We start from the raw sequence: 27,294 nt of genomic DNA, 5'->3' as shown, positions 1-27,294 counted from the left end.
ATTCTTTTACATGTAGTTGTTCGGTTTTCCCAGCACTCCTTATTGAAGAGGCTGTCTTTTGTCCATTGTATATTCTTACCTCCTTTGTCATAGACTAATTGACCGTAGGTGCATGTGCATTAATTCTTATTTCATTGCTTGTTTTTAATACAAGTGAGTGTTTAAGTTTTCTTTCTGACATACATTTAGATTAGCAGGCTTAAGTTGTAGTCTGTCTTGGCATAGTGAAAAAGAAGTCTCCTTACAATAAAATGCTGCGCTATTACAATAAAAAGTTTTTTCTCAGTACAGGAAGATAGCCTTTCATGTTCTGAAACATTTTGTCTCATGTTTTTTGTTAAAGAGGATGGCATTCCCTGTGGATATGCTGGATAATTGCAGTCATGAGGAAATGGAAAATTCTGCCGAAGATTACATGTCAGATCTCAGGTGTGGGGACCCTGAAAATCCTGAATGTTTTTCTCTTCTCAATATTACGGTAAGGCATCCTGCAGTGATTTATCGATCTTTTCAGTTGAGTTTATCCATGAAATCAGTATCCTTTTATTATCTTTTAAAGTGTTACCTAATCACTTTTAAAAATTTTATCAGAAGACTTTTCAGTAAACTGGATAAATATTGATTAGTTAGTACAGCAGCGTGATCAAGTTTTAAAAAGACTAACTTTACAGGCAGTTGCTTATTATTTGTACTGTGCCTTTAAAATTATATGTAAGTAGTTTACTAGTTTTGCTAAGACTGATTACCATATTTGAGCTAACCCAATTAAGTCTACTTTAGATTTGGAAATCGTTATTTTAGAAATTTTTTTAATAAAAAATGTCAGCAAAACACTACATTACACATTTTTGTGTCACAAATCTTCCTTTTCCCAAAATATTAAAATAAAATTTCTAATTAGTAAACTGAGATATATTTTGATAGATCATTAGACATGAAATTATTAGAATTCTAGTGTGAATTTGATGATAGGCAAATCTCTAACCTCTTTAGGCCTCAGGTTTTTCTTCTGGAAGATGATGTTTATTCAAAGAATTCTTTAAAGTTTCTTCCAACATCAATATTTTGTAATTCTCTGAATGGCAATATTGTGTGTAAGTAGGGAATTAGCGTTGGATTAATGAAAGCAGAAAAAATTTAAAGTATTGCATATATCTTACTGGAAAAATGAATTTACCCTAGTGGTTTTTACTAGAAAATGGAATTTTTTTCTCCCTCAGGTGGTCTAAATAACAGATGATAAAGTTTAACAACTTTATGGATCATATCATGCTTTTGTTTTTATTCATATGCGTAGCTAGAGCGCAATAATATTTATTGAAATAGACTTTCATTTTTTCGCCTAAGTTAATAAAATTCCTGCAAAAGCGAAGTCTATCTGATTTGCTCTTTTTTTTTTAAGACTAGAAATGTCTCCTATGAAATGAAATTATATAATTAGCGTTAACGTACGTTTGACATTTTGATAGAAGCATGGTGTTTTTGTGTGATGTTTTCTTACCAACTCTTCACTAATCTTTAATAAATTGTCGTTTCAGATTCCTATTAGCCTGTCAAATGTAGGCTATGTACCTCTCTATGGTGGAGATCAGACCCAGAAAGTTCTTGCTCTTTTTGCACCTGAGGACTCACTCACAGGTCTCTGTTTTGTTTAATATTTGTAAATTGAGGAATTTTTTTCAAACAATTAGAAATTTATTGAAAGATAGCTACATGAAGGAATTTTTAAAAAGAAAACTTATTTCAAACTGTAAATTCAGGAAAATAAAATTCTCAGTTGCTTATAATTAAATGTTTAGTGAGTGAAATACAATAAAAATGGTATAAATGGGGCTGCCACATTGTATTGTAAACTATGGGTATATGTAAGGGTATCCTTGAAAACCTTACCGAATAGTAATATCGTGTACTTTAAGACTTAAATGTTAACAATCATTTATTTTCTTTTAGCTGTGGCACTTTACCTTGCTGATCAGTGGTGGGCTATTGATGATATTGTGAAAACATCTGTCCCTTCTAGAGAGGGACTTAAGCAGGTAACAAGATCCTGTAGTTTTAAAAGTGTTTAGGAGGCCATTTCACAATATGTTTCCCATAAACAGTGATAGTTTTTGAAGGTATTGAGCTTTTCTCCATTTTAGTATACTGGGTTATATTAAACCCTTAGAGTTCCATTGTTAACAGTGAAACTGGCACTTAGATTGGGCTTCCTTGATTTTATGTGAAAGTGTCTGAGAATTGGGGGAGGAAAAATGAGTACCTGTGGTTTAGTTAAGCTGTAGTTACCCATATCAACTTTAGTTTCTGATTTTTCTTTTTGGGTGGGAAAAAGCTTATCTCTGTGTGGTTGCTTAAGTTCTCTGTCTCTAGGAGAGACTGACCAGTAAACTTGCTTATCAGTAGGGCCATTTTGGGTGGTCTGTTCAGTGTTCCAAACAGTGTAGTGGAAGGGAGGTCCTCAGCAGCATGCTGTAAAACTGGGTCCTTTATTCTGTCTTAGTCACCATTTTATCAGTTACTTAGAAGAAGACATAGTTGGCATACTTACCAATTCTGCATGCCACAGTGCTGGATGGGAGAACTAATCCATAAAGGCAGAATTAAGAAACAAAGAGAAAGATCTAAAATTAGTGAGAAAGGTAAAGTAGTATCTGTGGGTTCAAAAATTTAACTCTACTGTATACCATGAAGACCATACTAAAACAGCAGCACATATGAAAAAGATTGGGCTTTAGTTAATTAGAAGTAAAATCAAAGAAAGCAAAAAAGCTAATAAAAACCTTAAGTTTATACAGAAAAGCCCCATTATCTTACCCATATCTTCGATGTTTATACCTGTAATATCTGCATGCCCAACATGAAGAGAAAGAAAAAAGGTTAGGGATCTGAAGCAATTTGAAGGGAGAAGACTGAAGTGGCAAGAGTACCCCAAATCATATTAGATTAGTCTTTTCCTCTGTTTAGCTTTGATAGGAAATTTAAGAGAATATCATGGCTGTCTTCAAATATTTGTAGACTATGTGATCCAGAATATCAAAGTATAGGCTTTGGGAAAGAGATTTCAGCTCAGTATCAGAAAGAATTTCATTCTGGTCAGAGCTGTTCAAGGAAGGTGTGGGATACCCTGTAAGCTGGAGAGCTTTGTCATTTCATGCGGTGTTCGGTATTGGAAATTCCTTACCGGGGAGGTTTTTGAGAGTAGTGTGTGTATGCCTAATGCTTTTTCTCTCCTCTCGCCTAATTAGAGGACATTCTTGTTTTTCTTTAAGGAGACTTGGGGTGGGGTAGGGGGGATAGATTTCATGGATAGACTCTTGTTTTTAGCAGTGACAGATGTCTATGGGGAAAACCCCACTGTTCAATGTCAGGCAATTGGTGAGGGTGTCCCTGTGACCGTGCAGACCTGCCTGTAGGAAGTGAGGTTGTTTCCATTCTGTGATTGCCCCAAGTTTTGTTTTCATCAGACTGCCCTGGTGCCCCTGTCATTGCCTATCTGGTCTGGCAGAGGGTTATGTGTGTATGTGTGTAGGGGGAGACAGGTATTCCTTATAGTTCGACAACAAAGACATGACTGTTAAATGACCATTTTACCTAGAAAAGATGAGAGAGATTCCTTTCCCAAGAGCATAATTATGGCTTTGCTCATCAAATGAGATAATCATTGTTTTTAAAGTCTTCAGGGCATAACACGAAGCTTTTTTCACTTTCTTTTCCTTCTTTCTTTTTTTTTTTTTTTAATGTGTAGGCTGGAATGGGGGGAAAAGAAGCACTAGAAATGGTGGGGGGCAGCAGTTAGAGTGGGGGAGACCTGGGATCTGGGCAGCTGGAAGCAGAAAGAGCACTGACTGCTAACGTGGAGATGCTGGGGATTGGTATATTGGAAACCTGTTTTGCCTGTTTTAGAATTTTGCTGAGAGGCATTATTTCATGCATAATTTGTGTCCATAGAAATGGATTGTTATTGGTATGAATGACTGGTCTCATCTTTGTGATAATAAAATGGTTTACAAATCATTCTGAATGTATTCAAAGTGCCTTGAATGTCAGTACAAGGTATGGAAGCAGGGAGCAAGGTAAACTGCATCTCTGAGTTGATGCTAACTGTTGTGCCTGGTGTCTCATCTCTTTGTAGGTGAGAACTCTTGGGGAGAGAGTGGTTCTGTATGTTCTGAATCGAATTATTTATAGAAAGCAGGAAATGGAGAGAAATGAGATCCCATTCCTGTGTCATAGCAGTACTGATTATGCTAAGATTCTGTGGAAGAAAGGAGAGGCCATTGGGTTTTATTCAGTTAAGCCTACAGGTGAGTCTTTAAAAGTTATTTAAAATATATATTCTGTAAACCCACTTTTTGGACCCCAACTGTATCAATGTCCCTTTTAAATTAGTATCTAGAGTACGAATTGAGATGATTTTACTCAGTATTTCTTGGGAGTACTTTGATTCTATGTAAGTGAGGATTGGTTAGGAAAGTCTTTTGAAAAAAAAGTAAACATTTAACAGAGTGGAAAATTTCTCCACGTATGTGGACAGAGAGTTGTATGTTGAGCCTTGTCTTCTTTCCCTCTCGTTGCCTTCCCTTTATTTAAAGGTCTTTGTTTTACTTTGATTCCTGCTGCTCTCACTATTACTGGCTCGTTTTAAATCCCCTGTCTACCTGTGGACCAAATGCGTAGGCTTTTTCTTCTAGTGCAGCTGATTCAGCCTGATACAGTAAAGCAGCTAAAGCAAAGCACTTCAATACATTTAGAGAATCCAAACAGCTTTGAAATAGTCAATCTTGTAAAGTTTTTATTTCTGATCCTAAGACCCAACTATACCCTTTTCCTGAAAGACTAGTGCAGCTTCATCTTGCTTTGCCTGTTTTCCTGTTCATTCAGTTCCCTAGAGCTACTGGAGCCAGAAAAATCAAACCTGCTTACTCCATGTACACATATACCCCACACCTTACAACCACTACACAACAAAGGCAGCCTTGTTCTGTACCTTGGCCAAAACACCTTTCACAGAGAGTACTCACATTATTTTTGTCTTTTTAATATTTCACACTTGCCAAATTTAGCTCTTGTGGTCAGATGCAGTCTAAAGAGAATACCAAATTTCCTGCTAATTTGAAGGACAGTTGTGACTAATACCTTAATAGTATAATTAGTACACATTTATGATGAGAACATCAGTCACGATGAGTAGGATGAGTACATATAGTCAGTAAAAGGAAGGTCACTTTTTCTCAATAAAACTATGATCTATAGTTTTAAATGTTTTTGCTGTTTAGTAAATACTTTAACTCTCCCTTAATATGCTATTTTATTCTTGTATAAATTTGAAGTAGAACCAATAATTTACGCAACTTCAGAAAGATATCATCATACAGAGGCAGAATAATAATGTTTGTTAAATGGAAGCTTAGTGCTGCATTGCATAAAAGGCATCACTTTATTGTTTTTAAAATGTTCTCATAAGTTTGAGGCTGGAATATGGTTTAATTACTTTATGCTTTATTTTATACAAGTAATTCCTATGGAATTGGAGGCTTTTTGCTGCTCACGCTGGCTGCAGCGGGGTTTCCTACTTGAAAGTAGCTCATAGACATGTGAAGTACATAAGAGTTTATGCTTTCTCATTTAGAGCATCTGTAGATGAAAGACATACAGTTAAGAAAGGACATAGCATTCCCCCTCAGTATTTCTGATCAGTATTTGATTCCAGGCATTGGCTCCTCTTTGCTTTCTGTGTTTTGGGGGCTCCTCCACTCCTTTGGGACCTGGCTTCTATTTTTACTTTTTCTGTTAGTCAGCTCAGTTTTATATGCTGGAGCTTCCAAGTACTACTTGTCTACCCCTTTTAGCACTTTCCATACTTCTCTACTAATTGCCTTACTTCCTTACTATTTATTTCAGTGTTTTCCTGCTTTAAGCTCTGGCTCTCATCTGCCAGAGAACAATGGCATTAGATGTGCTTATGCTAGCCTTTGGCTCAGTAACCATCTAATTCAGTCTGGCAGTGTTTTTTTCTACAAAGTAAACCCAAACATAAAATAATTTGAAAAAAATTGTCCAAAACAAATACTGAAACACTTTGTGATAGAAGTATTCCTAATGTACATATCAGGAAAAAACTGTACCAGAAGCAAAAAGATAAGATCTTTATTAAATACATTTGTAGTTGAATAAAAGCCTTATGATATCACTTATTATTTATGATTTTTTTTTTTTTTTTGCGGTACGTGGGCCTCTCACTGTTGTGGCCTCTCCCGTCGCGGAGCACAGGCTCCAGACGCGCAGGCTCAGCGGCCGTGGCTCACGGGCCCAGCCGCTCCGCGGTATGTGGGATCTACCCGGACCAGGGCACAAACCCATGTCCCCTGCATCGGCAGGCGGACTCCCAACCACTGCGCCACCAGGGAAGCCCTATTTATGATTTTTAAAAATAAAATAGCAAATCAGTATATAGGGATATTAGTTGGAACATAAATATAGCCTTGATATATAAGAGGCTTTTTGTTTATATATATATATAAACAAATATATATATTTGTTTATGAGGTCAAATCCTATTATAGTATAATGAAATTCAAGAAAGTATATAAGTTTTTTTTTTGCCCGAAATAAAGAGACTACTATGAGGGATGTGTAGTTTGTTTGTTTCTTGGGTTAGGTAGATGTCAGATCATTAAAAATAGTTTTTAACAGTAGGTCATTGTGTAATATCTGGTACATAACTCTAAAGGGAACTTGCAGAATTGAGTAACATCACTATAATAAGATTTTCTGGTCCCTTCTATGGTTATTAAGCATTTTAATCTATAAAAATAAAAAATAGGAACAGGATTAATGCTGAACCTTGTCACATTCTGGTAGTAATATTTGTTCATGGACTCATAAACTGAAAAAAAAAGGTAAGCTCCATGTATTTCGTTGAGATGTATTTTCAATAAAACTTTATTTTTTGCTGAATAATTAGTTTTCCCAATGTATAATAGTTTTCCAAATGTATAATATACTTGTGTTTTGATCCATCATATACTAATATTAATTATAATGATAACTCAGAATTTCTTTTGAATTGATGCTTAGAATCTTATGGTCACAAGAAACTTAAAAAATGTATATTTTTACATACAGATACGTTTTTGCAGAGAAGAATGATTAGATAATCAATATATAATCCAAGTATAAAAATATATTACATTAGGGTAATAGTCTGTAGTATAAATATAATAGAAATAGAAGGTCAGGGGTGGAGAAGGAACAATGTAAGCTTTTTGAGTGTTAAGAGTGGTTAGTTCAATAGTAAAGGAACAGGTTGTTCAATGGAGGATGACAGTTATCAAATCAAATTGATAATAGTTTTTAGGGTCCATTTGATGCATTTAAAAGAGTAGTGATATAGTGTTTTTCTTTAATCAATATTGTTTAATTGAAAAGGGAAACATAGTAAATTTACATAGCAAATCCTGGCAGACACCATGTTAACTAATAGATCATGGTTAACATCACCAGCAATGAGACACATCACCATCAGAGACCCCAATTTATGATGTAGTGAGAAGGACATAACGTCATTTCTGAGGTATTTTTGCCCAAAATGCATAACCTCAATTTTATCTTGAGAAAACATTAGACAAAGCCAAATTGAAGGTTATTTTACAAAATAACTGATCAGTAACCTCCAAAAGTATCAAGATCATGAAAGACAGGGAAAGGTGGAGGAATTATCAAAGATCAGAGTTGGGACATTAAACTAAATACCATATGGAATCTTTGATTGGATTCTGAAACAGAAAAATTAGTAGAAAAACTGGCAGAGTTTGAATAAGGCCTGTAGTTTAGCTAATAGTATTTTATTAATGTTGATTTTCTGGTTTTGATAATAGTACTCTGGCTATGTAAGATGTTAACATTAGGGGAATCTGGGTGAAGGGTATGTGGGAACTCTTTGTATATTTTTGCAACTTTTCTGTAAGTCTAAAGTTATTTTTATGATAAATAGTTGTTAAAAAGTTAATGTTATAAGATGTTAGAAATTACATTCTTTGTAATTATTGAAACTTAAGATGGAAATTTTAAATGTTACCAAAATGTGTGAATACATGCCATCTATTTCAATATTATTTAATGGTTACATGAGCAAAAAAGTACTCTTTGAGGAATTTGACTGGGCCAAGAGAAAAAATATTCTAAAAATACCAGTATAAATGGTTCCCCTGGGAAAGGTTCCAGTCATTGTCAGCAATCCCCACCTCGCACACTGATCAACTTTTTAATGTCTCGTTCTTTTTTTAAAAAAATATTCATTTATTTATTTGGCTGAGTCAGGTCTTAGTTGCAGCACATGGGATCTTTGTTGCAGCACGTGGGATCTTTTGTTGTGGTGCACGGGCTTCTCTAGTTGCGGCATGCAGGCTCTCTCTAGTTGTGGCATGTGGGCTCAGTAGTTGCAGCACACAGGCTCTCTACTTGTGGTGTGTGGGCTCAGTAGTTGTGGCTTGCGGGCTCTCTAGTTGTGGTGCACGGGCTCAGCAGTTGTGGCGTGTGGGCTCTCTAGTTGTGGTGTGCATGCCCAGTAGTTGTGGTGCACGGGCTCAGTAGTTGCGGCACTTGGGCTGTCTAATATGGTGCACAGGCTTAGTAGTTGCAGCACATGGGCTCTCTAGTTGTGGTGCGTGGGCTCAGTAGTTGTGGTGTGCGGACTTAGTTGCCCTGTAGTATGTGGGATCTTAGTTCCCCAACTGGGGATCGAACCCGTATCGCCTGCATTGGAAGGCGGATTCTTAACCACTGGACCATCAGGGAAGTCTCTAATGTTTCATTCTTAACTATGAACAAATAGCTTAGTTAGGAAAAGTCACTGATACGAAAGATGGAGATCAAAACCAAAAAAGAATAAAAGCAATTTGGAAGAGACAGACAATGCAAAAACAAACAAAACAACTCAATATTTGTGGAACGTAAGAGTAGTTAGTACATTCATAATGGGAACAAGATATATTAAAAGAATATCCATAGAGCTCTTGGAAATTAAAAACTCAGTATAAGGGAGATAAAGTTGATGTTGATTAGAAAGGAGAACAATCATAGCAACAACAAACCCTAAATGATGGAAAATAGGAAAGAAAAGATAAAATTAGAGGAGCAGTCTGCATAATAGATGTTTCAGAAGGAGAGAACAGAGAAACTGGAGGGGAAGAAATCACGAATGAAGTAGTTCAAGAAAAGTCTCAGAATTATAGCACATGTATTTCCAAGTTAAAAAGGCCCATTGAACATCCATCGCAATGAATGAATTAAAATAGGCCCACGCTGAGGTAGATTGTTGCAAAATTTCGGAACATCTGGGATAGAGAAAAGATTCTGTAATCCTCTACAGAGTGAGAGGGGGAATTTATACAAAGGATCAAGAATCATAATGATTAGATTTCTCAAAAGCAGCACTGCACTGAACACTAGAAGTGGAACAGTGCCTCTAAGATACTGGGAGGAAGTGATTTCCAATATAATTCTATGCCCAAATAATGAATGAAGTATGAGAGTGACAGAAGGAAATTTCTACATGGTTAATTTAAAAAATTTTTTTTTAATTTTTTTTTTTTTTTTTACCTCTCATGCATCATTTTCCAGGAAGCTAACAGAATTTATGCTCTACTAAAATAAGGAAGGAAGTCAGGAAAGAATGATACCAGATCAGGAAAATAAGGAGAGAAATATCCCCACATCACAGCTGTTTGATAGTTCTGAGGCTTCTCTGTCCAGATTGGTAGCCACTAGCTTTATGTGACTATTTAAATGAAAATTAATTAAAATGAAATAAAATTTAAAATTCAGTTTCTCAGTCATACTAGCCACTGTGTAAGTGTTCAGTAGCCACATGTGGCTAGTGGCTACCACATTGAACAGAGAGATATAGAACATTTCCATCAATGCAGAAAGTTCTTTTGGACAGCACTTTTCTAGAGATTGGCTAATCTAGATTGTAGTAAGTCAGAAAGCTCTGGGTCATTGATTCAAGAATATGGAATACCTGATGTGTTTGCATTTACCAACGTAAGTGTTACAGTTGTGGGACACTGGGGGGTAAGTTAGAGGTAAATACTAAATAAAGAGTGATAAACCATTATTAAGGCAAATCAAAAAGCAGTGCAGGAAAAAAAAAAGCAGTGCAGGAAAAGGAAAACAATCATGATATACTACATGGCTCAGTTATCAAAAGTGTGTGTGTGTGTGTGTGTGTGTGTGTGTGTGTGTGTGTGTATAATGTAAATGCTGAGAATTGACCTAGCCAAAATTATAAATTACTGTATTGGGGTAATAGGGCAGGGCATGTAGAGGAAGTATGGTGATGGTGTATTGGGAGCAGGGTATGTACATGTATATAGAAGCTAAATTCTCATCTTCCATACTGGGAAGCCAGTTGATTATGCCTAAAATGGAAAAGGCAAGAAGTAGTAAGTTACTTAGAGTTATGGGGGTTAATACCGAAAAAGACCAAAGTGTGCGTTTCTGCGGGATGGAAAGTGTGTTTGTATGTGTGGATCAGGGAGGCAGTCACAGGACGTTTTTTTTCCCAACAAATCTTAGAGGACTGTTGTACGCTAACAATGTACATGTAAAACTTTGATTAAAAGTAAGAAGTAAACATGATCAGAGAAGGAACTATTCCCAGAGTCTAATCAGTGCCTACCGCAAAACTAGATGAAGTTTATAAATCCTCACAGGGCCTATGATGATCACGTCCCCGTGTTAAAAGGGCTGTGCTAACTAGAAAACGGCTAAGGAAAAAAATCTCGTACAGGTATGAAAAATAAGAAAACCACTTGTTAATTCAGTGGAAGTTCTGTTAACTGTCCTATGTCAAAAAATACAAAAGATATAAATGTGTATAAATCAGATATCACATTTTAGTGTAGACAAGCTGAGAAAAAAACAAAATGGAGGCCACTATCATTAGGTGCTGTTTTGGACTTTTTTTTTTTTTTTTTTTTTTTTTGCGGTACACGGGCCCCTCACTGTTGGGGCCCCTCCCATTGCGGAGCACAGGCTCCGGACGCGCAGGCTCAGGGGCCATGGCTCACGGGCCCAGCCGCTCCGCGGCATGTGGGATCCTCCCGGACCGGGGCACGAACCCGTGTCCCCTGCATTGGCAGGCGGACTCTCAACCACTTCACCACCAGGGAAGCCCTGGAAATATTATTTGGCCTCAACTGTGAATCACCCTGGTCCAGTTTGAAGACTCATGTTTTGGAAAAGCACAAGAACCATATGACAGAAGCAGAATCTAATCAACAACTACTTTAAAATCAGTTTTGTTGATTCACTTCTAAAGGGAATTATGATCAATACCAGGAGACATAGTTTTGGTTTTTGTAATTTCCATTTGAAATAATTTATAGTGGAAGCATTCTTTCCTCTCTTCATTTGCTAGTTAGCTTTCCTTATGACTTTCCAACTTTTTTACTGAGAGCTATAGCTATGATCTTACCTCCTCTTTTGGGCAGATCACTCACTTTCTGTTCACTGAAATTCAGATATCTGGCCCTTCTGTTTTAAGATTATTTAAGGAATAACAAAACTGTGATATAAAATGATAAGTATTGATAATACATATAGCTAAAGGCAAAACATAGTGGAAGTTTGTGTTTGAGAAGGGTTGAGGTTATATTTTAGGGTGTTGAGACTGTCTAGGCTTAATCCTTTTCTTAAGGTGGTGAGCAAAGGCATGGGGGAGTCCCACTGTACTCTGTGGCTGCCTGAAATGTATCATTGGGAAATGAGGTGGGTACTTTGTTTTCAGGTCAAGTTTTAGCCATCTTAAAAAGCATATACTTCCCAATAAGGTTTCTGTTTATTGGGGAGGTAGGGCTGATTCCATTCTCAGTAGAGACACAAAAATGACTGGTCATGGGGTGAGCCTTCAAAGCACCAAAAGTCTAGTGGATGAGACAGAAAACTAGTTACCTAATCAAAATTCAGTTTGATAAGTACTGTATTTGAGGTATCAACAGTAGTAGTCATGGAAGAATGGGGCAGGTAATTTTGCCTGGAGGAAGGTGTCACTGAGAAAGAGATATTTAAAAGTGGCTTTGAAGGATAAGTAGGATGTCAGTAGGCAGAGAAGGGGAAAGAAAAGGAAAATTCTTAGTAAACAGATGAATATAAATGTGAAAGAAGGAACAGAATCATGGAAGTTCAAAGTGTATTTATAACACCACCTTGAGCAAGCTGGTGGGACTAAAAGGATTGTAGGGTGGGGAGAGGTAAAGATGGAGGTCCCCTTGTGAAGGTTCTTAGATGCCATACTAAACATTGGAACTTCATCTTATTGGCACGAAGGGATCAAAGAATTTTATTTAAGGGCATCATGGTTAAATATTTTAGGGAGATAATTTTTGTAGCACTTGGTGATGGATAAAGAAATTGTGTTCTGAAGTCAGGGACTTCGATTAAAAGAGCTATTTCAGTCATCCAGGTGAAGGAAGGACCAATGCTAGGAAAGAGGCAATAGGGATAAAGAAGGAAACAGATTTGAGGGAGATTTCTGGATGGACAGAGTGAGGTGACTGCAGTGCGTGTGTGTGGGAAAGGGAGGGGAGGAACCAGTGATGAATCTTGAGGGTTTTGACTCGGGTGCCTAGGTGGGAAGCTGTTAACTAAAATTGGGAATATACGAGCAGTGGATTTGGTAATACTTGAGTTCAGTTTTGATATGTAAAGTTCAGTGTTCCTATGGGACATATAAGAGATACATAGTTAGAAATGTAAGGTGGACCACATGGGGGAGATGTGGATATTTGTGTGGGCCACAGAAGTTAGTGTAATCTTAAAATGTGAATGAGGTCAGTCAAAACTATTGTATAACATGAGTATGTGTATTTGTCAATATTGGTGTTAGGCTATAAGTTACTGAAAATAGCCTAAGATAAGCAAACATAACTGTGAAAGGAGTCTGCCAGCAAAAGGTACTATCTGCTGAGATGCAAAGTTGATTTCCTGAAAGTTGAAAAGGAAGTGTTAATCTACTGGGAGAAAAGAGAAAGCAGAAAGTTAGCTGAGGCTGCTAGCTGTCTACCAAATATTTGTGCTTCCTCTTCTGTATTCTTGTCATTGGCCAGCAACTGTCCAGTCAGGGATTATGTTTTTCAGTTGCTTTCACAAGTAGGTGGGGCTGTGTGACTAATTCTTCCCATGGTAATGAGAGAAATGATATGTATGACATCAGAGCAGAGTGGTTAAGATGCATTCCTTTTCCTCATCTGTCTGCTAAATGCAAAAGATTCTGAAGAGCTAGGGGATAGAGAAGCCACAAGATAGAAGGAACATGAGTTCCTGTGTTACTGTGAGGGCCCCCAGTGAACCGTGCTTCCAGTATTTATGTCCTTGTGTAGCCTGCTTGAATCTGTTGGCCCTGTGACTTGCTTTAACTAGTAGACAGCAGCACAAGTGACACTGTCCTAAACCTTAAGAAGCCTGGTAGTCTCCACTTTGGTACTCTTAGAGACTAGTCACCATGGAAGAAACACACCTACCTCAAGACCGCCACGTGGTGAGGAAGCTCAAGCAACTACATTGAACTGAGGTGCCCAGCTGGCAAGGCCAGCTGCAATTCCAGTCAGCAGCCGGCTAGCTGCTGCTGTGGGAGTGAAGCCATTTGGACCTTTAGCTGTGCCAGTGGCCCATCTGATACCATATGAGAGTTGTGATACATAATGAAATAATAAATTTTGTTTTAAGCCAGTACATTTTGGGCTGGTTTGTTAGGCAACAATAGGTAACTGAGAAAGTTCTTGGATGATTGTGAGTCAGAAAGCCGTCCACTACCCAGCAACAGCTATGTGAGACTATTACTTAAACAAAAATGGAACTTTTTAATGTTAAGCTTTCCAGATTTGGTTTGTTATAACAGCTAACGTTATGTTAACCAATTTATAAAGCATGAAGACTGTAACGAGAGTACTTGCCTAGTGGTGTATGACAGGATCTCTCCTGTAAAGATAATCACATTATTTGTTTAGAATTCACTTTATGTTGTGCTCTGTGGAGACAGTCACACATTGTTGGCTTTATGAAGGTTTTATGAAGGTCAGGAAAGACACATTACTGGTTGGACAAAGAAGAAATGGTAATTCCATGAAAAAAGAGAGTTATTCAGTTGCAGCAGAATAGCTGTTCTTGAATGTGATGCGTAGATCCTGAATGGTACTGTTGAAATTTATTCATTTATTCAAAAGTTATTTTTTGTGCCATATTGATAGGGAAGGAGAGGGAAAGGGGAGGAGGGTGAATAGGAGAAGGAGCAAGATGGAGAAATTGAGAGATAGTAATACAATTTTTGTAAGTAAACTGTCATCACAGAACCTACATTTAAGAGGAGAAGATAGCAATGAATAGACAAATAGGCGATATGCTCTCAGGTCTGTGAAGAAAAAGTAGATTAAAAGAAATAGAGAGTGTGTGTTGGGGGGTACTATCTTAAATAGAGCGGTCGGGGAAGCACCTCTAAGGAAGTGAGGGAATGATGAGATATGTGAAGTTTCAAGAGAAGAGGTATTCAGGCAAAGAACTGAAAGGCAAAGGCCATGAGGCAGAAGAAAGTTCAGGGTGTTTCAGAAAGAACAAGAAGGCCAGTGTGGCCAGAGTAGAGGGAGTTGAGTGATATGGGGATGGAGAGAGACCGGCACACATCCTGACACGTCCAGTAGGCCAAGGAAAGAGTCTAAATTTCACTCTGTGGGTGATAGGAATCCAGTGGAGGATTTTAAGCATGGGCATGACACAATCTGATTGGCCTTTTAAAAAAGGTAGCTCTGTTGTGTAGAAAACCAGAAAGAGAGGTGGCAGGGTTAGGAGCTACGTTAGTTAAGAGGTTATTATTGCAGAAAACCCTGGTGAGAGGTGATGGTGGCTCGGGCAAGGAAGAAGGAGGTGGGAGTCACCATAATTGAGATAAATTATGAAGTTATTGCTGCAGTGTTTCTGATGGATTGTACATGGCCTATGAAGGAAGAGTCAGGGATGAGATCTCATGTTTTGCTCTGAGCCACTGGTAGAATGGTGATGAGATTTACTGAAAAATCAGTAAACAGGAGGGGAGAAGCAGGTTTGGGGAGTATATGAAAAACCTAATTATAAATGGTTTATTGGAGTCACATGTATAAATTTTGTTTATTTACATTTTTACAGCTTTATTAAGGTTTATTTATATAGCATACATTTCACACATGTAAAGTATACAATTCAATTTTTTTTAGTATATTCACAGAATTGTACAACTTTCACTGTAACCAATTTTCGATCACTTTCGTCACCACAAAAAAAACGCTGCCCTGTACTCGTTAACAGTCACTCTCCATTCCCTCCCTGCCCCCGGTACCTGGCCCGAGGCGACCACTAATCTGCTTATAGATTTCTGTCCCTGTAGATTTGCCTGTTCTGGACATTTCATGTAAATGAAATCATACAATCAGAATAGTTTTTGCATCTGACTTCTTTTGTTTAGCATACTGTTTTCAGGTTTCATCCATTCTTGAATCAGCACTTCATTCCTTTTTATGGCCAAATAGTATTCCCTTGTATGGATATTCTAACATTGTCTTTTATCATTTGATGGACTTTTGAGTTGTTTTTATGATTTTGCCATTATGAATAATGCTGCTATGAAGATTTGTGTACAGGTTTTTATTTCTCGTGGTTATATACCTAAGAGTGGAATTCCAGGTTCATATGGTAACTCTAAATTTAGCCTTTTGAGGAACTGTCAGACTGTTTTCTAAAGCAACCGCACCGTTTTACATTCCCACCAGCGATGTACCAGGACTGCAGTTTCTGCACATCCTTGCCGATACTTTTTTAAAATGCTTTCAGAGAATATTTAATGACATGGGAAAATAGACTATTTAAGAAAAAGTAAACATGATATAAAGCAATGATTCTTTTTGTTCAGCAAAAGTATATAGATGCACAGAAAATTGTGAAAAAAATAAGCATTTCATTTAAGCATTGCATTGTGAGCCAACACTTATTTCTATCTGTTTTTTTTTTTTTTTTTGCGGTACGCGGGCCTCTCACTGTTGTGGCCTCTCCCATTGCGGAGCACAGGCTCTGGACGCGCAGGCTCAGCAGCCATGGCTCACGGAGCCAGCCGCTCCGCAGCATGTGGGATCTTCCCAGACCGGGGCACGAACCCCTGTCCCCTGCATTGGCAGGCAGACTCTCAACCACTGCGCCACCAGGGAAGCCCTGTCTATGTTTTTGACTGTAGCCAACCTGGTAGGTGTGAAGTGATGGCATTGTCATTTTGATTTGCATTTCCTAAATGGCTAAGGATGTTGAGCATCTTTTCATGTGCGTATTTGCTGTTTATGTGTCTTCTTTGGGATGTCTATTCAAATCCTTTGCCCTTTTTTTTTTTTTTTTTTTTTTTTTTTTTTGCGGTACGTGGGCCTCTCACTGTTGTGGCCTCTCCCGTTGCGGAGCGCAGGCTCAGCGGCCATGGCTCACGGGCCTAGCCGCTCCGCGGCATGTGGGATCTTCCTGGACCGGGGCACGAACCCGCGTCCCCTGCATGGCAGGCGGACTCTCAACCACTGCGCCACCAGGGAAGCCCTCCTTTGCCCATTTTTAAATCGAGCTAGCCTTTTTAAAAAAAATCTCCCCCCCCCCCAGCTTTATTGTGGTATAAGTGACATACAAAAACTTGACCATATTTAAAGTTTACAATTTGTTGTATTTTTACTTATTTATACAGCTGTGATACTATCACCACAATCAAGATAATGAACGTATCTGTTACCCCCAAAAGTTTCTTTGTGCATATTTGTAACCATCCTTCCTTCCCCCTGTTTGACCCCAAGCAAACAGTTATTTGCTGTCTATTATTATATATTAGCCTGCTTTTTCTGGAATTTTATAAAATGGAATCATACAGTATATACATTTTTTTTTTAGCCTTTTCTTTCAGAACAGCTATTTTGAGATCCATTCTACTATAATTCATATATCATCAAATTCACCCTGAAGTGATTCTTAGTATATTCACAGAGTTGTACAACCATCACTACTGTCTAATATAGAACATTTTCATCACCTCAGGAATTTCTGTACCCATTAGCTATCACTCCTCATTTCCTTTACCCTGAAATTCCTGGAAACCACTAATCTCCTTTCTGTCTAGATTATTTATCTTAAAAAATGTTTTGTAATCTTTATTGTGGTAAGAACACTTAACATAAGATCTACTCTCAACAGATTTTTAACTGTAGATTACAACACTGCTGACTATAGGTGTAATGTTATACAGCAGGTCTCTGGAACTTGCCTTACTGAAGCTTTAAACCCATTGATTAACAGCTCCCCAATTCCCCTTCACCCTGCCCTTGGCAACCGTTGTTCTGCTCTCTGCTTCTGTGAGTTTGACTATTTTAAATGCCTCATATAATTGGAATCATGCAGTATTTGTCCTGTGACTGGCTTATTTCACTTAGCATAATGTCCTCAAGGTTGATCCATGTTGTATATTGCAGGATTTACTTTTTTTTTTGAGGCTGAATATTATTCTCTTGTACATATATATACCATATTTTTTTATCCATCATCCGTCAGTGGACATTTAGGTTTTACCACACCTTGGCTATTGTGAATAGTGCTGCAGTGAACACTGGATTGTTAATATCTCTTTGAGATCCTGATTTCAATTATTTTGGATATATACCCAGAAGTGGGATTTCTGGATCATGTGGTAGTTCTATTTTTAATATTTTGAGGAACCTCTATACTGTTTTTCATAGTGGCTGCACCATTTTGCATTCCCATTAACAGTATACAAAGGTTCCAGTTTTCCATATCTTTGCCAGCATTTGTTGTCTTCATTGTTTTTGTTTTTGTTTTTTTGATAATAACAATCCTGACAGGTATGAGGTGATACCTCATTTGATTTGCCATTTCCCTGATGATTAGTGACATTGAACATTTTTTATATACCTGTTGGCCATTTGTATGTCTTTGGAGAAATGTCTGTTAAATCCTTAACCCATTTTTTTGTTTGTTTGTTTTTGTTTTTGCGGTACGCGGGCCTCTCACTGTTGTGGCCTCTCCCGTTGCAGAGCACAGTCTCCGGATGCACAGGCTCAGCAGCCATGGCTCACGGGCCCAGCCGCTCCGCGGCATGTGGGATCTTCCCAGACCAGGGCACAAACCTGTGTCCCCTGCATCGGCAGGCGGACTCTCAACCACTGCGCCACCAGGGAAGCCCTTCAACCCATTTTTAAATTGGGTTTTGTGTTTTTATTATTGAGTTGTAAGCATTTTTCATACATTCTAGATACAAGTCCCTTATCAGATATATAATTTGAAAGTATTTTCTCTCATTTTTTGGGTTGTCTTTTTACTTTCTTGATGGTATCCTTTGAAGCACTAGTTTTGATAAAATCCAATTATCTTCTTCTTACGTGTCACTTTTGCTTTTGGTGGTGTAGCGCTTTTGGTGTTGTAGCTAAGAAGGCTTTTCCTACCCCAAGGTGATGAAGATTTACTTCTATGTTTTCTTCTAAGATTTTATAGTTTTAGCACTTAAAGTTATGTTTATGATCCATTTGCAGTTAATTTTGTATATGGTCTGAGGAAAGGGGGAGGGGTCCAACATCATTTTTTTGCATATAGGGATATCCAGTTGTCCCAGCACCATTCATTTAAAAAGACTATTCTGTTCCCATAGAAATGCCTTGGGACTCCTGTTGAAAATCAGTTGACCATAAGTAAGAGGTTTTGCTTCTGGAACTTCTGTTCTGTTGGTCTCTGTTTATTCTTGTGCCAATATCACACTGGCTTGATTATGTAGCTTTGTAAGTTTTAAAATGGGAAGTGTGAGTCTTCCAGCTTCGTTCTTCTTTGTTAAGATTGTTTTGGCTGTTTGTATTTTTTTTGCGTTTCCATATGATTTTTAGGATTACTTTGTCAATTTCTGCAAAAAATCCAGCTGGAATTTTGAACCTGTAGGTCCGTTTGGGGAGTATTGACATCTTAACAGTGTTGTCTTCTGAACCATGAACATGGGATGTCTTTCCATTTATTTAAGTGTTCTTTTTTTTTTTTAATTTTATTTGTTTTTGGCTGCATTGGGTCTTTGTTGCTGTGCCTGAGGTTTCTCTAGTTGCGGCGCGTGGGCTTCTCGTTGTGGTGGCTTCTCTTGTTGTTGGAGCACGGGCTCTAGGCACATGGGCTTCAGTAGTTGTGGTGCACAGGTTGTAGAGCACAGGCTTCAGTAGTTGTGGCGCACGGGCTTAGTTGCTCTACGGCATGTGGGATCTTCCTGGACCAGGGCTCGAACCCGTGTCCCTTGAATTGGCAGGTGGATTCTTAACCACTGTGCCACCAGGGAAGCCCTATTTAAGTGTTCTTTAATTTCTTTTAAATGTTTGTAGTTTTCAGTATACAAGTTTTGTACTTTTGTTAAATTTATTCCTAAGAATTTTATTATTTGTTGATGCTATTGTAAGTGGAATTGTTTTCTTAATTTCATTTTCAGATTGTTCATTGCTGGTGTATAGAAATACAATTGATTTTCTTTTTTGGCTGTCCTGCGTGGCATGTGGGTTCCTAGTTCCCTGACCAGGGATCGAACCTGTGCCCCCTGCAGTGGAAGCCTGGGGTCTTAACCACTGGACTGCCAGGGAGGTCCCCAGCTGATTTTTGTATATTGATCTTATATCCTGTAACCTTGCCGAACTTGTAAAAAAAATCAGTTTTGATAATTTTTTAGTGGATTTCTGGGACTTCGCTGGTGATCCAGTAGTTAAGACTTCGTGCTCCCGATGCAGTGGGCCTAGGTTTGATCCCTGGTCAGGGAACTAGATCCTGTATGCCTCAACTAAAAGATCCTGCACTTGGCAACAAAGATCCCATGTGCCACAACTAAGACCCAGTGCAGCCAAATAAATAAATATTTTAAAAATAATAATAATTTTTTAGTGGTTTTCTTAAGATGAAAATCTTAAGGTCTGTATACAAGATCATGTCATCTGTGAATGTGATTTTACTTCTTTCTTTTCAATCTGGGTGCCTTTAATTTCCCTTTCTTGCCTAATTGCCCTGGCTAGAACCTCCTTACCATGTTGAGTAGAAGTGGCGAGGATAAACATTTTTATCTTGTTCCTGATCTTAGGCAGAAACATCCAGACTTTCACCATTAAGTGTGATGTTTGTTAGCTGTGGGTTGTTCATAGATCCCTTGTCAGGTTGAGGATGTTGAGTATTTTTATCATGAATGTACTGAATTTTGCTTTGTCTTTGGAGATGATCATGTGTTTTTTGTTGTATTTACATTTATATGAGCTCTTCCATTCATCTTGTAGTAAGTCTCATGTATTACAGAAATAAGAGTTTAGTGGTCATGAGCATTTGGATAACTGGTAGACGGCTTTAGAGTAGGTGAGATTACCCAGAGAGAGCATGTAGAAAAAGAAGGTGGCCAAAAGTGGTCCTCTGAGGAATATAAATATTCAAGCTGCCATATGCAATGCTAAGTTTAATTTTATTTCAATTAGTAGATTTATTTTAATGAAAACTTCATCTAAGTTAGGAGGTTGTGGTTTTTACTTTACTAAGTAATTGTGCTATTAACTGCAGCTGTTTGATGTGTCTGAAGAATCTCTGGTAACAGGGCAGAGGTTTTCTGCCCTTTATTTGATTGCTTTTTGTATCAGGGTAGAACCTGATACAAATACAAAAATAAGTATTGAAGGTGTAGGCAAAAGAGAATTAGCATGATTTTTTGAAATGAATATGTACATGGTGAGTAAATGGTAGAACTTTACACTTCGTGAACGCTATTAGTTCCATAAATTGATCATTTGAACACTATTAGATGCTGGACTTTACCTTTTCTCTACTTAAAGGAATGTTTGTGTGAAAACAGAAAAAAAAATAATTTGTGGGAAATTTACTTCATATAGTTGGTATTCTGAGGCACGCATAATAGTAAATACCAGCAGATCCTCAGATGGTATTGAGAACTAAATAGTGCTTTCTCTTTTCATTTTTGCTTTGTCCTTTGAACTACTGCTACTTCTAAAGTAATGTCTCCTTTGATTTCATTATCACTTCTAGCAGTTACTATGAGAAAACCCTGATTTTAAGGCATTAAAAACTGATAATGGTCACAGTAGCTTGTTGGTGAGACTACCTGTTAGATTCTTTAAAAATTTATTTATTTATTTTGGCTTTATTGAATATAATTGATAATTTGAAGTTGTATATGTTTAATGTGTATAACTTGATGATCTGATGTACGTTGTGATATATTCACCAAAATCAAGATAATTAATATATTTATTGCCTCATATGGTTACCATTTTCTTTCTTTTTTTTTTCTTGAGGTGCTAACGCTTAAGATCTACCTTTTCAGTAAATTGAAAGTATATAATACAATATTGTTAACTAAATGACTATATAAAGACATTTTGACCCTTAGCAGTATCCGAACTGAATGTCAGCAGTTAAGATCTAAGTACGTAGCAATGTGCGTTAACTATTCTGAATTTAAGTTAGTTGATAGTCTTAGAGTCTATTGCAAAAAGTTATTGAAGTTCTCCAATTTAATCATAAGTAATTCATTATTTGGTTGAACTAAAAAAATCCTTGTTATATTGACCAACTCATCAAATGATATGATTGGTAAAAGTTAATTTGTGGGGTGTTTGTTACCTGAAATTTTGTTTCTTTCTTGAACTACGTTATTATAATTATCCAAAACCATGTGAATAATGTAACTGAGAATAATAGATTGTTTTACTTGAGGCACAAAAAAGTAGAATGTTGACTGATAGCTAACTATGAATTAATACTAAAATTAATAGAAAGTGGGCCGCCCCACCATGATGCCCTCAACTTATAAACTATCTTAAGATACATTACAGGCGCTTACACATCTATTTGGAGGGTCAAAACCCAAATCAGGGTTCTTAAAAGACAAATCAGAATAGCTCTGTAATGTAACAAGGAGAGACATATTTAATTACTACTACAAACATTCTCCTGTTAAACCTTAAACGTACAAGATATTTTAAAACATATATTCACAGCAGAAAGATTGCTGACTTAGCCATTTCTAAAACAGATGTTTCCATTTAGTCCTAATCCATAGTCCTTAAAAATTTGGAGAACTAATTCACTTCTTTGCCATCATTAAATAGATAACAAATGAGACTGTAATCACTAGGCAAAAAGTAAAGGGAAAAGATGAATATTTCACATTACTAAGGTTGGAATTAGATACTTCATGTATTATAATATAAACTATATACAATCACCAAATACTCTTTAAATTTGAAATTTTAATAATTGATGAATTTTAAAGCTGTGCAAGTCTATGGACAGTGATATGTATTCTAGTATATAGTTCATCAGATGGTAATAGTTGTTTATCTTGTATGAGATACTGTTGGCAAACGTAAAATAAATAGCTCTTCTCATCATCTCGTATACATTATGATACGTAATAGCTGGAAAGCATTTTATATTATAAAACTTAAGTGTGTCTTTAACATTTTTCTTGATGTAAGAAAAACTAACCAATTTTAGATTTAACTCATGTTCTCTAAATGTATATACATATGTGGCCTTTTAAATGTGAAAAATTGTCGGATTTCTGTTTTATTCCTGCAGGAAGCATATGTGCCTCGTTTCTTACCCAAAGCTACCAACTGCCAGTTCTTGATACAATGTTCGTTAGAAAGAAATATAGAGGCAAAGACTTTGGGCTTCATATGCTGGAGGACTTTGTTGATTCCTTTACAGAAGATGCACTTGGCTTGCGGTATCCACTGACCTCTCTCATGTACATAGGTAATTGGATTAAGTTTTTAGAAAGTTAAACTTGTCTCGGTGTCACTTCTGACTTGTTTCTGCAGGATATTTTAAATGTGCATATATCAATATTAAGTAAATTATATTCCTTGGCTCTCTAGGGCTTAATTTTGCAAATGTGCCCTTACCTCCACATAAATGGCATTTTGGGGGTGTGGTAACTTTCTTAAAAAGTTGAAATATAATTCACATACCATAAAATTCACCCTCTTAAAGTGTACAATTCAGTGGTTTTTTATTATATTCACAGCTATGCAACCATAACCACTGTCTAATTCCAGGACATTCTCATCACACCAAAAAGAAAACCTGTACCAATTAGCAGTCACTCTTCTATTCCCCCATTCCTTTATCCCCTAGCAATCAACCACTAATCTATTTTCTGTGTTTATGGATTTACCTGTTCTGGACATTTCATATGAATGGAATTGTATGATATAATTATATTAAAAGTCCTTTGTGTCTAGCTTCTTTCATTTTGCATAGATGTTTTCAAGGTTCATCCATGTTGTAGCATGAATCAGTGCTTCATTTTTTTCTTTTAATGGCTGAGGAGTATTCCCTTGTGTGGATATGCCACATTTTGTTTATCTACCATCAGTTGATGGACTTTAGGATTGTTTCCCCTTTTTAGATATTACGAATAGTGTTACTTTGAACATTTGTGTAGCTTTTGTGTGGGCATTACTCTGGTGTATATACCTAGGCGTGGATGAAATTGCTTGGCCATAACCTTTTGAGGAATTGCCAAACTGTTTCCCAAAGCAACCGCACCATTTTACGTTCTCATAAACATTGTATGAGAGTTACAATTTCTCCATATCCTCGCCAACACTCATTATTATTTGTCTTTTTTTTTTTTTTTTTTTTTGCGGTACGCGGGCCTCTCACTGTTGTGGCCTCTCCCATTGCGGAGCACAGGCTCCAGATGCGCAGGCTCAGCGGCCACGGCTCATGGGCCCAGCCGCTCCGCGGCATGTGGGATCTTCCCAGACCGGGGCACGAACCCGTGTCCCCTGCATCGGCAGGCGGACTCTGAACCACTGCACCACCAGGGGATCCCTATTTGTCTTTTTTATTAGAGCCATCTCAGTGGATGTGGAGTGGCATCTCATTGTAGTTTTGATTTGCATTTGATGTTGAGCATCTTTTCATGTGCTTATTGGTCATTTATGTACCTCCTTTGGAAAAATGTCTATTTACATCCTTTAACCATTCTTTCTTTGGGTTATTTGTCTATGGTGGCTTTTTAAATTAAAAAAAAAAAAGAAATTTCAGATATACAAAAAAATATAAAGAATAAGGTAACAAATACTCATGTATCATCCAGCATGTACCATCCATGAGAAGTGGATCATTGCCAATATAAGTTGAACTTCTGTCCTATCCAATTAGCTTACTCCCTTCCCTGAAATAAGCACTATCCTCAATTTGGCATTTATTTTCCCCATGCATTTCTTAGACATTTAATACATACATATACATCCTCCAACAATGTCATATTGTTTTACATATTTAAAAAGTTTGGGGGATTCCCTGGCTGTGCAGAGTTAGGACTTTGTGCTTTTACTGCCGAGGGCCCGGGGTTCAGTCCCTGGTTGGGGAACTAAGATCACACAAGCTGCGCAGTGCAGAAAAAAAATAAAGAATTTTATATAAATAATATGTACTGTATGAATTCTTCTGTAGTTTTCTTTTTCTATTCATCTTTATCATTATGAGATTCATTCCCGTGGATTCATGTAGCTCTATTTATTCTTTTTTAGTGCTGTTTAGTATTTCATTGTGTGGATATATTGTGTTGTGGTGTTTTAAAAGCAATTAGTGGATTTATGTTTGCGTTTGTGTAAAGTCCATAGCACTACTCTTTTCTTAATGAAGTAATATTTAACCTGGAAAGTAATTTATTAGAAAACTTGTATAAAATATAATTTACCATTGATTTTAACCTAACATCAGATATTTATTTCCACTGAAAAAATATTTTTGTTCTAAGTTTCTTTCCCCCCTTGTAATACCAAAAATCCATAAAACAAGAGCCAAGTGTTGCATGTCCATCTTGAATCACAGCTTCTGTCTAGACCCATACATGAGAATGGAATGAACCCTGTATACCCTTGGAAAATATGAAAATGGATTTTCCTCTTAAAGTCTGATTATTGCTTTACTAAATTTGGGGAGGAATGCAAACACATCTACTGCAGGCAGACTCTCTTATTACCCTTTTTTAGGATTCTCATGATAAATAAATTGAATACCAAGTGAATTATAGGTGCTTATGTATTATGTAAGGTATCCTCTGCTATTTTAGTTATTTTATTTCAGGCAGAGGACTCGGTGTGGCCTGTTGGTTTTCTCCAGCTTTTCCCTTCCTAATAAGTATAGGAACTACAACCAGAAAACATGAGAAATATTGTCAAATATGTGGGGGAAAAGTGAGCAAATGGTATCCTTGTGTCCACATATCCAGTGTCCAGATTAACAAATGTTAAGATTTTGCCATATTTGTTTTCATTTATTTTTTGGGAGACCCAAACAAAACGTAGATACAGTTGATGTTCTCTTTGGACCCCTCCCTAATCCCATTCCCCTTTCTTCTTTCCTCCCCAGAGATAATTGTGTTCCTCAAGTTGGTGTATATCCTTCCTGCCCATGTTTTCACACATAAGTCTATGTCTATAAACACTATAAAGCATTATTTCTTGTGCTTTTTTATTTTAAGAAATTTAAAGTTTTTAAAAATAATAATTTTAGATTTATTTTGTATATATTCCTATTTAAAGAGTTACTTTAGATTTTCACACTTCCCAAAATATAATTTAAATAGCACTGAAGTTCCCCTCATTTGCCCTATTAGAGGTGTTGCCCGGAAACTGGGTTCGCCTCTTGGTGATTGTTGAGCCAGAAGACACACCAGGCTGTAGAGTGGGAGAACTTACCACTTGCAGTAAGTAAGGAGAGCACCGGGGATCTCTCCCAGAGCAGTGTCTCCTCAACAGTTTTTGGTCATAAAATATACATAACATAATATTTATCATTTTAACCATTTGTAGGGGTACAATTCAGTGGCATTAACTACATTCCCAATACTGTGTCCCCATCATCACTGTCTATACCCAAAACTTTTTCATCATCCCCAGTCTAAACTCTGTCCCCTTCAAACAATAATCCCCCTTCTCCTCTCCCCTCATTCTCTAACTTCTTTTCTGCTGTCTGTCATGAATTTGCTTATTCTAGGTACCTCACATAAGTGGATTCATACAATATTTGCCCTTCTGTGCCTTATTTCACATAGCATAATGTGTAAGTTCCATCCTTTTTGTAGCATGTATCAAAATTTCATTCCTTCTTATGACTGAGTAGATTTTTATTGTGTGAATATGTGACATTTCGTTTATCCATTTATCTATTGATGGATGCTTGGGTTGTTTCTACCTTTCTGTGTTTCTATGAATAATGGTGCTGTGGACATGGGTGGGCAGATATCTGAGTCCCTGCTTCCAGTTCTTTTGGATATAAACCTAAGAGTGGAATTGCTGGGTTATTATTCTATGTTTAACTTTTTGAAGAATTGTCAAACCATTTTCCACAGAGGCTGTATCATTTTTTAAATTATTTTATTATTTTTAAATTAATTTTTATTGGAGTATAGTTGATTTACAATGTTGTGTTCATTTCTGCTGTACAGCATAGTGAGTCAGTTATACATATACCCACTCTTTTTTAGATTGTTTTCCCCATTTAGGTCATTACAGAGTACTGAGTAGAGTTTCCTGTGCTATACAGTATGTTCTTATTATCTATTTTATATATAGTAGTGTACACTACCCAGTCTCCCAGTTTATCCAACCCCCCACCCCTTTCCCCCTTGGTAACATAAGTTTTGTTATCTACATCTGTGACTCTATTTCTGTTCTGTAAATAAGTTCATTTGTACCTTTTTTGAGATTCCACATATAAGCGGTATCATATGATGTCTTTCTCTGTTTTACTTCACTCAGTATAACAATCTCTAGGTCCATCCATGTCACTGCAAATGGCATTATTTTGTTTTTTTTAGTTGCTGCATCATTTTGTTTAATGTGTTTTTAAACTTATAAAATGACATCCTTTTGTAGGTAATATTGACTTGTTTTTTTACTGACTTTTTTTTTAGATTTATCAACGTTGATTATATGTAGCTGTAGTTTATTGGTTGTAGTTGCTGTATAGTATTTTATTGTATACATAATTTATTCATATATCCCCTAATGATGGGCACCGAGGTTGTACCGCCTAAAACAGTCCTGTAATGATCGTTATAGATGCCTTCTTCTGCATATGTTTAAGTCATTACAGTGTATACCTAGAAGTAGAATTGGATCATAAAATATTTTTCTTCAACTTGCTTGAGCACTTTAAAATTGTTCTCACACCAGCAGTGTGGGAGTTTCCATTTCC

The 27,294-nt window shown here is 37.0% G+C and overlaps 1 protein-coding gene across 7 annotated transcripts in view; it reads left to right on the top strand.

Annotated features, from left to right (window-relative positions):
- The window catches only part of FAM169A (family with sequence similarity 169 member A), a 66,341-nt gene that overhangs the window by 19,003 nt on the left and 20,044 nt on the right, over nt 1–27,294 (top strand). For all 7 annotated transcript variants that reach the window (XM_079916441.1, XM_079916438.1, XM_079916442.1 and 4 more), the window contains exons 2-6: nt 344–478; nt 1,539–1,638; nt 1,951–2,036; nt 4,133–4,304; nt 22,654–22,833. In XM_079916441.1, coding sequence (XP_079772567.1) covers nt 347–478; nt 1,539–1,638; nt 1,951–2,036; nt 4,133–4,304; nt 22,654–22,833 — 670 coding nt within the window. In that variant the 5' untranslated portion in view covers nt 344–346. The remainder of the gene's footprint in view (nt 1–343; nt 479–1,538; nt 1,639–1,950; nt 2,037–4,132; nt 4,305–22,653; nt 22,834–27,294) is intronic.

Source organism: Stenella coeruleoalba (genome assembly GCF_951394435.1).
Source record: "Stenella coeruleoalba genome assembly, chromosome: 3".
Taxonomy (NCBI): Eukaryota; Metazoa; Chordata; class Mammalia; order Artiodactyla; family Delphinidae; genus Stenella; species Stenella coeruleoalba.
Note: the sequence above shows the minus strand (reverse complement) of the source record. Positions and strands in the feature narration are given on the sequence as shown.